This window comes from Sorex fumeus, unplaced genomic scaffold (genome assembly GCF_029834395.1).
Source record: "Sorex fumeus unplaced genomic scaffold, SorFum_2.1 ptg000128l, whole genome shotgun sequence".
NCBI lineage: Eukaryota > Metazoa > Chordata > Mammalia > Eulipotyphla > Soricidae > Sorex > Sorex fumeus.
Window position 1 is genome coordinate 30,122,557 of NW_026606185.1, and position 13,357 is coordinate 30,135,913.

Sequence of the window (13,357 nt, forward strand, 5' to 3'; positions counted from 1 at the left end):
GAGTGAAATACAAAATATGTTGTCTCATATGCAGAGGAAAAAAAGTGCTAAAGCTTTCATTCACTGCATGCCTGGAAAATAGTTGGATGCAAAAATACACTTTATGGTTTTTACATTTCTATTGCCTCCCCTTAGTAATCCTTGAAGACATTGTTTATTAAAAATAATCAGAATAAATATTAAAAAAATTACACGTGCTCTAAAATCCCAATGAAATAATATATATATTTGTATATGTGCATGTGTATGTTGTGTGTGTGTATGTATGTGTGAGTATTTATTAACTAATATACTTCTTTGGAAAACCTACTATGCATTACTATGCAACATACAAGACACTCTACTAGAGATTTGAAAACAAACTACAAAAACATAGCTTTCATTTTAAGCTCTAACTTATAGCATGCTCAAACTGGAAGTGAGTAGAAAAGTGAGTGCAAAGAAGTAAAATATATGGTTGATTAAGAGAAAATATAACCCAATAAACTCTAAGGATTCAGAAAATCTGTTTAACCTTTCTATGTCAACCTATTTTTGAATTGATGTATTTGTTGGTGATTGACAACATCTGCTGAACTGAGTAACCTTCCATCCTAAGATGCTCATGGTATATTGTATAAACATTGGAAAATATGAGCATAAAACATCCTTGGACTTGCAACCTAGTTTCTATAAGTGCTGCCACAAGTAGAACATAACTTGTGTCACCTGCAGGTGGCCACAGCTCTGAAAAGGGGGCTTGGGATTTAGGTACTTGCCAGAACCTCCTGGTGGCACTCCCAGGATAAACAGTGGTAAAACGATTCTGGGAACCTTGCATGTCATCTTCCTAGCACCATAGAGAATCGCGTTTATTAGTGGTCCATTATCTCTGTCACAGATATACAACTGCTATGGGCATAAAAATATGACACTCAGTTGGAACTGTACTCGAGAGAAGAAAGTCATTGATAATCAGCTATTTACAAATCACTCCGAATAACGAGGTTTTATTAAAACCTTTGTTTAAGATTAAATCTAGATTAAATGATGAAGATGACAGATATTCTATGGTTTCTAGAGGTCATTCTATTACTAAAGACAACGTAGTACAAACAAACAAACAAACATTTTAACAGATAAATAAGTCAGCAATGCAAATGAAAATACTTTAAAAATATGTTGGGTTTCATAAAACATCTCTACAAATAAAAGATTGGTCATCGAGTCAGTTTTGAATACATAGTGTTAAAATGTCTTCACCCTTTTATTCTTCAGCCATGTTGTTCCTTGTCTCTCCTGCATTTTCAATCTGTGAAACAATCATTACACATACAGTAAAGATGCCCAACGAATGACATAAGAAGGAAGAGAATAGCAGAAATCAAGACTGGGCAAGATCCATCTATAATTTCTAGAGAGGGATGAGTTTAGTAATCAACAAAAGTCAGCATTCAACTAGTGGTTTCCTGTGATCAAATTACCTCACCTAATGTTTAAATACAGAGAACTAAAATTGTACATAAACAAAACCCAAATTTTGCCAATAAATTAAAAAAACTAAGCTAAGTAGTTAGTGATCAAATGCTGGCATTTAAAACCTCACATGATATATTCAAGGATATGCACTGAAAACAGACCAAAACACTTCTTTTTTTTATTATGGTTTTTTGATGATGGTAACTTTCCCCTTATGCTCATAAGATATTTTGAACCTGTCGTGAATCTCACGAGGTGTTCTTATGATTTAGGTATTTTATAAGTGAAATTAATATATGTACAGGTTTCTGAACATTCCTCAAATTTCTAGGCCTTAGGAGCCGAAGGGTAAAAGAATATCATGAATTGGAGTTTGAATCAAAGGTTCAGTATTTCAAATATTAATGGAAACCATTAACAATCATTCTTATTGATCTTCTTTCACTGTGGTATAATTTAAATAAGAGATTAACCATTAAAAACTTGTCGCATTTCTTCTTTTGGATGTCGCCTGACTCTGTGGCACACTGTATTTTGCTAGTGATGAACCTGATTAATGAATACTCGAATGAAAATGGACAATACCAGTTGCATGGTTAATTTGATAGGTAGGTCTAAAAGTTCTGTCAGGCAAAACTTAAAACTTAATCAAATCTTTGTACATGCTTCAATTTAGTTACCAGTGAACAGCAACTACATAGGATGGATAGATACAATCTTTAGGGGGACACTTTGAGAAGATTTGTCTTTTAGATTTAGAATTTGCAATAAGTTTCTTCCTTTCCCTTGGTAAATAAGGACTTATTTGTGGTTTAGGCTGAGCAATATCATGAGAAACAATAAACCTGCACATGTCTCATTCATAGCAAATCTGTTTCCTTAATGGGTGGAAGGAAATCTGAGGATGGCTGGAAGGGCTCTTGTCTGTTTTCAGTGCTGTCTTCTAGTCATACTGAGGACAACACCTCTCCCGATGGGTCTTTCCCCTTCTTCTCCTCACCCCGATCAATGTCAATCACGTGCATCAGTCCAGGTTTTAGAATCAAGTCATCAGTCTCTACCTGACTCCTATTGTCCTCCACCTCCATGTAGCTCCCTTTTGTTTGCTGGGCAGCTTTGCTGAAAGCTTCTTTAAAACGACGCTTGAGTTCAACATCTGGACAGAAGACATATTCATAAAGGCCACCGGCAAGCACAGCTCCTATGATTGGTCCAACCCAATATATCTGAGAGAAAGAGAGAATCAAGTAGAGGATAAGCAAAGAAAGTACTGAACAACTCACAAGTACAGAATGTAGTTGAGTTCAATTGGGACAGCACACATTCTATGCTTTTGAAAATGGAAAACTGGAAATAAAGTAAGGAAATGCATCATCATCTGGGCCAGATTTCAGTGACAGAAGCAGCTGCCTTGTAAGCACAAGGCTTTGAGTTCCACCCCTGGAGCCTCTCATATGCACCAAGTGAGGTCCCTGCAGCTCTACTGTTTGGGACTCCTGACGAGCACCAAAACCAGGAATATGAACCCTAGAGAGCACTACAACTAGAATGTTCTTGAGTATCACAACTAAGGAGACCCCAGTGGGCATTTGTGCAAATACTACAACTGAAGATGTGTGATCACTGCTGAGCATTGTGGCTGAGTGAACAAGCAGCACAAACAATCATATGTACTCCCAACTCTTATCATCACACCAATGAAAGGAGGTGGAAGGGAAAGAGCAAACATAAAAAGAAAGAGACCCATCAAATCCATATCAGAGATTCAGTTTGTTAAATAACATTTGATAGAAAAAAAGAAAATACTATTTTTGCCTGCCTTTTCAAATCATATTCTTCCCATTTTTTGATCATCTTTAAAGAAATTGATGCTTACGAAATTAATCAGACACTAAAAATTCTTTAATTGAAATAAAGGGAAAGAAAAAAAGAATTAATAGCTAGTACTTATTTTTTTTAAATTGTAATCTGACATTGAGTTTTCTGAATTACTATGGTCATGGTACAGATGTGATCATCTGGAATTTTAGTGATGCACTAGAGCATGAAAAATGAATCCCAACTCCATCCCCTAACAATTTTGTGCTTGCATCAACTTCCTTAGCTATAATTTCTTACAATATGGGAAATATATTAATTACATTAATACAAATCTCATTGAACTAGCATGTATAAAGTACTTAAGAAGTTCAGTTTCACAGTAATCTACTTTGTGTTTCCTAGACATTTTAAAGAGGCATGCAACCATATCAGTGCATACCTTATATTTCATGTTTTTCTTCTCTAAAATTTTGAGATGTGACTTAGGGGAAACTCTCCTGGCTTATTCATTATTCTTCTTACAGTGTGCATTATTGTCCTGATTTCTTAGAATAGTGACTTAGTGGAAACAACAATACCTGCCTGGGGCTTTTGAATGAAGCTTATTTGAGGATGATCAATTCATTCAATAAATGAAAACCTTTTCACTTATGAATCTAGAATAAAATCAGTTGTGAGTATGGATAAACTCTGCATTTATCTTGGAGTACATTTAAGCTACAGATTATTAGACATCCATTCATCTGATTCACTTGGGCAACAGAAACTGTTCATCGAGCATATTTTCTGTGTCATCTGATTCACTTGGGCAACAGAAACTGTTCATCGAGCATATTTTCTGTGCTGGCTGTTTTTTAAAAACAATTTTGGGGGGTATTATTTAATTCCAACAATAATCCTTGCAACACATATTAATATTGCCCTCATTTTAGGAGTATTGATGCTCTGAGAGAGTAAGAAACTTCGTCATGCTCAACATGAGTTGAGCTAGAATTTCAGGTTTGTCTGACTTCAAGCCTGTCTTTTGAACTCTGCACTTTCATGCTGAAGTACTCTTTATTTGAAGCAAGTATTCTGAATGCTTCTGGCTTCAAACACTCACTAGAAGGTAATTTCCCTTAATATCCTCACTGTGAAATTTAAAGAAAAACCAAACTTTAAGCTAAGACTTAGCACAAACACTGAAGAGGGAAACTGGGGAGATCGGCTGCAAGTACCAACTCCTTATCTCGAACATGAAAGAGACCATGTGAGAGTTTACCTTCTCCTGCCCTTTTCCCTAAACGCCTTTGCTCTTGTTCCTTTTGTAAGATCTCCTTAGATTCCACAAAGGAGAAGAGGAACTGCTATATTATTACTATAGTTTCCCAAAACAACTGTGAAGAATATGGTTAGCTACATGTACTCAGAGATAAAGAAATGTAACTTTCAAGTTGCTATTCCAAAATGAAGACCTAGTCCACTTTATAGCAAATTTTAAATTTTAAAACCATGAAGGATTTTTATTGCTAACATTTAGAAAAATACAGAAAAGTCTAAAGAAAACTAAAAGAATGTTCACTTTACCAAAAATTCACCATTAATATTTCAGTCTGTCAGTTTATCCATAAATAAATACACTTAAAACTAGTTCTAAATTTCACACACCATTGTTATAAAATGGACAATCAATTTTATTTAGATTGTTCGCTATAATAAGAAACTTGGCTCAGTTGGTAAAAGTTAAGTATTTTATACTCTTTAAAATTTTACTATTTTGCCACAATCAATAGACAATTAATAAACAAATGTTTTTGTGCACATTTTAAAGTCCTCAGAATTTATACTGAAAGTAGTGATTTTTTAAAATTTTAATTATAAAATATTTTAAATTTACTAGTTGAATGAACTTTGCCTTTGTCACAAGACCCATATTTCCCATTGAACATTTTCATTCTAACTAATATGGAAAACAGTTTGAAATACAAATGGAAATACCATTAGCAAAGTGATCATTCTCATGTTGGTGGGATGCTAGAAATTGAACCTGGGTGGGATACATGCAAGGCAAGGCAAACAACCTACTGGCTGTACTATCTCTCCAGCCTGGTGCAGATTACTTTCAAAGACTTAGCATGTTTTTTAGGGACTAGAGCAATATAGTACAGTGGTAGGGTGCTTGCTTTGTATGCTCCCAACCTGGGTTCTATCCCTTTCAACCCACATGGTCCCCTGAGCTTACGAGGTGCAATTCCTGAGCTCAGGACCAGGAGTAAGCTCTGAGAACCAGCTGCTATGGACCCTCAAACAGGACCAGGAGTAAGCTCTGAGAACCAGCTGCTATGGACCCCCAAAACAAAACAAAACAAAAAACCCAAACCAATAGAGTAAAACACCTTTGTATGCTTTTCTTATATGTGCTGCACAGACAGCGGTTCAGTTTTTCTTATTTATGTTAGCACCCATTATTGAATGGATGTGACTGATTCAAAAATGGCTGTATTCATGAGATTAAAAGACAAGTGACATATTCTGCTATATTCATGAATTAAAAAGGAAAGTTAAATAGCATTTTCAGTTTATAAATATCAATGCTAGCCCCATTTGAAGCTGGGTTCCATATGTCTCATATTTTTATTAGTTGTTGTCTATTAGTGTGAGTGGCTTTCAGTATTGCTATATTATTCATTTAAGGGATATAAATTTGTTTTTGTAAGAAACAAGTGAAGTAAAATTGATTGTGATATTTAAAATGGCTACCATTTCTCTCTGGAAGCATTGCTCCTACATTAATAAGTATGTTAGGCATGAGACTGAAAAAATGTATCTTTCCTGAAAGTCATTAATTTCCCCAGCTATGGTTATGGTGATAATAGCATTAACATTTGCACCATTTATTCCTCACCATCTGTAGCGCAAATGCTTCCAACTCACATATTATTAATTGGGTTCATGCATTTTTAAACCAAAAGGTAAATATTTCTGCTATGGTCAGTGCTTTTTAGCATTTCTTTCTTTCTTTCTTTCTTTCTTTCTTTCTTTCTTTTTTTCTTTTTAAGAATTGTATTTTCTGCTATTGCCAGGGAATCTCTGCTTTTAGTTATTTAAACTCTATATACACTACACTATCCTGATTTTCACTTGTTTCACAGAGGCACCCTCTATGTACAATATATTCTGCAGCAGCCTGTAAGATACAGTGCCCAGAGCAGTGCTTAGAAAAAAAGAGACTATAATTGAAGACCCAGTACAGATACAGGATGAAATGTTTCACAGCAGATTTGTGCTACTCTTTCCTTAGTCTTTATGAAAGATGTAATAAAGTGGGAGGTCAAGGTTGGGAAGAAGCAAGAGAAAGTATTGAGTAAAATAATGAAAAATAAAAAAAAGAGCTTCATGGATAATTGTCAACTATAGGGAAACAGGAAATATCAACATGATGGTTACCCAATGATTTTCCCAATTTCCCATGATAACTGCAGGTCCAAAGGATCGGGCAGGGTTCATGCTGGCACCAGTGTAATTGATCTATAGGGAAGAGAAAACAGCTTCAGACTTTTCCGAAATAGTGCTATTTACAAGTACATCCATTGCAATGCTCTGCCTTTGAATGGTAACTAACCAAAGAACTGAGGAACCATCAAGTTGTAAGCAGCCACATCAATATTCTTATCACCCAGTTAACAAAATAATAATCTAAAGTGGATGGACTAGCTGACTATTACTAAAAAATTAGAGATGTAACAATCTTCAGGCCAACTCTAGGGTGAGGATAAAAAAAAACTGCATCAATTATTTAAATGGACTTAGAGACTTACTGCAAATAAATGTCCAATTGCAACAGAGAATCCAATTGCTAAAGCTATTGAACCAGTGACATCAGTCCGTTTGGAATCACAGCTGGCAAAAATAGTAAATACCAACTGAAATGTGATTATCAACTCTACCAGGAGACCATGACCAGCCGTAAGATTTCCATGAACCTAGAAAGAGAAAAATATTCCATTTGAACATGTACATTCAGATTAAGTGCAAGTACATATTCTGTGATAACATAGCATGGTGAAAGGCATATTTTATCTTTGTAAAAAAGATGGCTAATTTGAGTCTTTGAAGACTAATCGGACAGGGTTCATGCTGGCATGCACTGAGGTCCCACCATAAATAATATCCCTAACCCCTCAAAAAAAGGAGGAATAGAGTGCCCAAGAACAGATGACTAGTTAAAGAAACGTTGGTACATCTACACAATGGAGTACTATGTAGCTGTTAGAAAAGATGAAGTCATGAAAGTTACATACAAGTGGTACTACATGGAAAGTATCATGCTAAGTGAAATGAGTCAGAAAGAGAGGGACATACATAGAAAGATTGCATTCATCTGGGGAACATAAAGTAACAAAATAGGAGACTAATACCCAAGAATAGTCAAGATAAGTACCAGTACCATGGCTTGGACGCCAGCAACACATCCTAAGGGAAATGGCAGCTCAGATAGAAAAGGGAGCACTAAATAAAGGGGGTTGGGAGGATCCTCCCAGGATGGGAGATGCATGCTGAAAGTAGGCTATAGACAGAACATGATTGCCACTCAATGCCTCTTTTTCAAACCACAGCATCCAAAAGGAGAGAAAGAACAAAAGGGAATGCCCAGCCACAGAGGTGGGGTGAGATGGGGGTGGTTGGGGGAGGGATACTGGGATCATTGGTGGTGGAGAATGGGCACTAGTGGAGGGATGGGTACTCGATCATTGTATAACTGCAACCCAAGCACAAAAACTTGTAAGTCTACAACTGTACCTCATGGTGTTTCACTAATAAAAATTACAATAAAAAAGGAGGTATAAATTTCCACTCATTTTTGGGTCATATCAGATAATTAATTGTTCTAACAATGATCAAACAGGAGTTTGTGTTGAATTTTTTTTTCTATTAAGGAAAAAAATATGCCACTGCTATACGCCACTTCTAAGAGTTTCTTGAGAATCTTCTAATTTTATAAGGCAATGGATCAATTAGGTTTAAATTAATTACTATATATTTCAATTAAAATTTAAACTATGTGTGGTTTTTTAATCAGCCTTGGTGCTGAGCTAACAAATGTATATTCCTAATCAGCTAACAAGAAAACTAAGAATCAAATGTCAATTTATTCTTTCCAGTGTGACTCTTGATGTGGCTCATTTTAAATCTCATGAACACACAAGAAACAAAATTGTTTCTTCTGCTAGTGAACCAACAAATAATTGCAATAAAAATGCCTTAAGCCAAATATATAGTAATAGTCATTGGAATGAGAAAGTCAGAGAGAGGAGGGAGAGAAGAAAAGGAGAGGGAAAAAGTAGGGGGAGAAAAGGCTAAAATCAACACAATTTTCAAACCACCTAGACTGAATCATACTTAAATCCCTCAGTAGCAAACTATGATTTCACATGGATGCATTCAATGTGGAAATTCAAAGCTTCCACTCCTTTAAAGAATCATCAGAAATTCCTTGGTCATGAATGAGCAACTGTGGGTCTCAGGCCTCCTGGATGTCATTTAGTGAGTCTGCAAGGAGCTTGGCATCTTAGTTAGAGAATGAGAGTTAAAGACGCTACCGTGGTCACCCCCAAGCCCCCCACGACGCTGGGAGGCGTGACGAGGTAGAGAATCCCTGCTCCGATGATGGCACCCAGGCATTGGGCCGCGATGTAGAAGACGGACTTGGCGATGCTGATCTTCCTGGTGCAAACCATGGCCACTGTCACGGCGGGGTTGATGTGGCCACCGCTGATGTGGCCGAAGCACTGCACCATGGTCGCTATGCTGAGTCCAAAGCAAAGGGAGATGAGAACCATGTCCACAGGTAGGGGGTTTTCTGTGCCACCCCAGTTGATAGTGGATCCCAGACTGAGGAGGACAAAAATCAGCATAGCCAGAAATTCTGCAGTGACCGCTTTCCAGAAAGCTTGAGTCCAGACCCCTTTGAAGGCTACCATGATGTCCTCTCTTGTACACAAAGGTCCGCACTTACTGAAAGGCAAACGACAGACTGACATCAGGAGCTTCCAAAGCAGGGTTTAGGGTCTGGGGAAGCTCTGAGGGGAAGGTTCCCAAAGGTTGCTAGCACATCAAGGAAGAAAGAGCGCTTCTAGAAAAAGTTCCTTAACCTTACTTCCCCTTAATCTATGGTCAGAGATTATTCTTCTGGTCTCCTGTACTATTCAAGTCACTCAGTTTCAGGGAAAATTGCAATGAATTCTCTCTTAGTAGGAAAACACATCAAAGAATTAAGAAGAAAATAGAGTTACCTTGTAGTTATCACCCTCAGAGAAAGTTAGAAGTTCCATTGGATTTTTGTTTGTTTGGTTGACTTTGTTTTTAATCTGCCATTTATGTTGGAAGCATAATGCTATATAAAAGGGAAGCCTTTTAAAATTTTCTGCTACATGCTCCAAATGCCATCTGGGCTAGTGTTACTTGGGGGGCAGAATGGGTGTTAGTAGGAGAGGATATGACATCAGGGATCCAACCCAGGATCTCACACATCTTGCCCATGCAAAGCTCACGCTTGCACACTTGGCCAGCTTCCCTGCCAAAAAATGCCATTGTGTGATTCTCCCTCTCCTCTCTCCTGGTGAACATGGATTAAAGGAAGACCTACTAGGAAAGCAGGAAAGCTAAAGTCTGTCTTTCCAGAAGGGTGTTTCCATGGGGGGTAGGGGTGGGGGTGGGGAGTGGAACTCGTGTCTAGGAGAAGAGACTAGAACAGACAGGCAACTGAGACTTGAACCCTGCCAGCAAGAGTCCGGGGGGGGGGGGGGGGGGCAGAGAGGGTGTGACCGGGGTCCTCAGGGCTTGGGCTAGATGGAAAGCTGTTCCCAATAGGATGGGCCTTTCAAGCTTCAATTTGGGAGCAAGCATGTGTGTGTTTAGCAAGGCAGGCCCTGAGGAGGGTAAGCTGCTTTTGTCCTCCAACCTATTTTTCTCTTACTGCCTGCACATCTTTGGAGCTGCAGAGGGTTGGGGTGGAGGATATGAAAGCCTGCCGGCTTATTCTGGCAAGACCTGGCTGGGATTCCCTGGGGAGGAGGCGAATTACCCTGGCTACCTCATTATTCAAGACCTTTGCTCTTATCCTTTGCCTGGGATAATAGAAAGTGCAAAGGAGCGTGGGGAGCATTGAGCAGAACTCAGAGGAGGCAGGCAAACCACGTCTTCACCCCAGTGTCAGCCGCTTTTCTCTCGCAGAGTTCTCATTTAGAGGGCCAGGCCATTGTCCTCCTTGTGGAAATGAGGCCCCATGTTCTGGGTTCTGGGTGGGTTCTGGGTGGGCAGTGGGGAAAAGGCGATGTCAAAAAGGCTAACAGGACAATCTCTAGATTTCAGGACATCACGTGGTTAGAGAGGAGGCTTCGCTCCAGAATTTGAAAGAGAAACCCTTTTTCTGCCCATGACCAGGTAGGAACAGTGAGCTCTAGGGACCAGTGCCCAAGTAAATGCCTTTAAGTGAATCATGTAATTATGCAAAAATCCAACTGGGAGGACAATGACATCACACTCTCTAGAGGCAGAGAAAATAAAAGAGACAAAAACAGCACTTGGGAGGGGCAGGGCTGGTGCTCTGGGAGAGAGATTAGAAATCTCCCAGAGGCAGAGGTGCAGAAACGCAAAGAAACTCCTAAATTGAAAAAAGAAGCAATGAGGTAGCTGATACTCACCCGCAGCCTGCAGTGGCCCTGTCTCCCAGGTGCGGCTCCTGGGGGCTGATTCAGCTGGAGGAAGGAGAGGGCCAAGCCCCAGAGACCCAAGCTGGGTGGTGGTGGGGGATGGGGGGCGGCAGGATGTATCAGCCCCTCCCAGGCCCACAGAGGAGAGGCGGGCCCTGGGCACTGACCCCACCTCAGCGGCAGCACTCCCTCTCCCCTCACTTCTCCCCACCCCCCTGCTGTCTCTGCCTGGCTGTGCATTCTTCCCTTCATCTGTCTACCTTTCCAGAGACCTCACTTTAAGAAACTCAGATACTCTCATGGTTTCAAGTTTTTATCAGCCAGAGAAGTGGCCACAAATCACAAAAATCCTCCAACAGGTAAATAAACTCCTCACAGAAGCTATTTTATTTTTTGAAAATCCACATGACCTGATCTTTTAGAACAGAGTGCTATCAGTCCTCAGCCAACTGCGAACCCGAAAGTTTCCTGTATCTTACAGCTTTCATGTATCTTATAAATGCTCACTCCAGTGTCCACACACACACACACACACACACGTACACTCACGCACACACACATGTACACTCACACACACGTACACTCACTCACACACACATGTACACTCACACACACACGTACACTCACTCACACACACATGCACACTCACACACACGTACACACACACACACACACACACACACACACACCGGCCCTAACAATCCCGAGTTGTCTCCAGCCTCACACTCCCTGGGAATGGTGTAGCACCCTTTGTTTGGCTTCTTTGGACCCAGAGCAAAGGGAGGTTTTTGATGTGACCGGTTCTGACTGAACTGCCCGCATTACTTCCTCATCGTTGAACACCCAGTTTGATATACTTCTGCACAGCTGAGCCCCTGGCGAGCAGTTTTTCGAATGAAAAGTATTGTGCGGAGATTTATCTTGGGAGCAGAATTTTCCTGTGCCTTCACAGGGCTCCAAATCTGGAGGATTTTGCTCAGAAGCATCCCCTTTCCCACCTCTTCTGAGCCTCTGGAAGGAATCTGTAGCCAGGACGCAAACAACCACCCATCTGCCCTCTGATTTCCTCCCAAGAACATCCTGGTGAAGAGTTCCCCAATAACTGCAATAAAAGAAAGCTACATTTCATCTTTTAGCCCTGAGCATTGTTCCCTTAAGGCAGAGAAGAACTTACCCCCACCGCCTGGCTGCGGGTCTGTCACTCATGCCTTCCCTGGCCAGAGTGCAGCTTGCATGCTGGCCCCAGCTCCCAGGGCCTTGCAGGGAGTCAGATTACTGCCACTTGTCTGATTGGGTTTTTGGAGTCTAGGGGTGGAAAGATTCTGCACCATGTGGCAATCGCTGTTATATTTGAACTTGAAATAACTTTCCTCTACCTGATCATTATAGATACAGGGCATTTCAGGAACACGAGTTTGTTCGCATTTTTGTTTCCTTCAGCTGAGTGAGGATTTGTCCAAATCTTTGTGTTCTTCCTCCCACAATGAATAGCTGGGAGTTTCTCGCATTGGGTTTTGTTGAAGCTGGGAAACTCTCAGAATACGGAATCCCTGTTAGCCAGCAAGGAGGTGAATTTGGATCTAGGCTGCAGGGCATTTGTTTTTGTGAAGTCAATAAGTTCTAGTGGAAGCTTTCACTCTGTCATTTTAAGCACACTTGATAAGAACAGGTGTGCTGGTAGTGTGGGCAGCATGACTTGGAGAATGAGAAATAAGGAATGGAAGGAAATAACCCCCCCCCGCGCCAGGGTGGGTTCTCCCAACTGTCCTACTAGTAAGAAGTAGCAAAAAAAAAAAAAAAAAAAGATTTGGGTGCTGACAAAATGGTTGGGAACTAGAGGAAAATTCATAAATCCCAAAACATGTAAAAATCTAGGACAAGCCCATAATTTTGGGGGTGGAACTAGAGGAAAATTCATAAATCCCAAAACATGTAAAAATATAGGACAAGCCCATAATTTTGGGGGTGCAGCACAAAACAAGTACAAAACTTGTTAATTTTTTTTAAATTTCAAAATCAAGACAACAGGATATTAAATGGAAAGGACGGCTCTTCTCAATGTGGGTTCCATTGTAACTGCAGAGTGCCTGCTTCTAAAGACATCCCCAACCAGGGAGTTGGGTGAATTCTGAAAGGTCTGAGCATTAGCTGTCTGCTTTACCATCCCATCGATTTCTTTTCCTTAAATGGAACTCAGGCACATAGAATTAGAATAATCACAATCCTTCCTTTATGATACTTTGTCACTACTGGTACCTAAGTGGCCTGTCATTTTATAATAATTTAGTGATAGCACAGCGGTAGGGCGTTCGCCTTACAAGCAGCCAACATGGCCGACCCGAGTTCGATTCCTCCGCCCCTCTCGGAGAGCCCGGCAAGCTACCGAG

General features: G+C 40.0%; 1 protein-coding gene across 3 annotated transcripts; it reads right to left on the reverse strand.

The window, feature by feature from the left end:
* Positions 1-2,125: 2,125 nt before the first annotated feature.
* AQP4 (aquaporin 4) lies at positions 2,126-12,282 on the reverse strand. 3 transcript variants are annotated; one of them, XM_056137936.1, is made up of 5 exons: positions 12,145-12,282; positions 8,859-9,273; positions 7,077-7,241; positions 6,706-6,786; positions 2,126-2,684 (listed from the first exon to the last, which is right to left on the reverse strand). In XM_056137936.1, exons 1-5 carry the CDS (start codon positions 12,174-12,176, stop codon positions 2,406-2,408), a joined length of 972 nt encoding a protein of 323 aa, XP_055993911.1. In that variant the 5' UTR covers positions 12,177-12,282; the 3' UTR covers positions 2,126-2,405. The 3 variants fall into 3 exon arrangements, with proteins under 3 accessions (XP_055993911.1, XP_055993912.1, XP_055993913.1); XM_056137937.1 differs by lacking the exon at positions 12,145-12,282 and adding an exon at positions 10,962-11,057; XM_056137938.1 differs by lacking the exon at positions 12,145-12,282 and adding an exon at positions 9,786-9,827 and having other exon boundaries at positions 8,859-9,269.
* Positions 12,283-13,357: the final 1,075 nt, after the last annotated feature.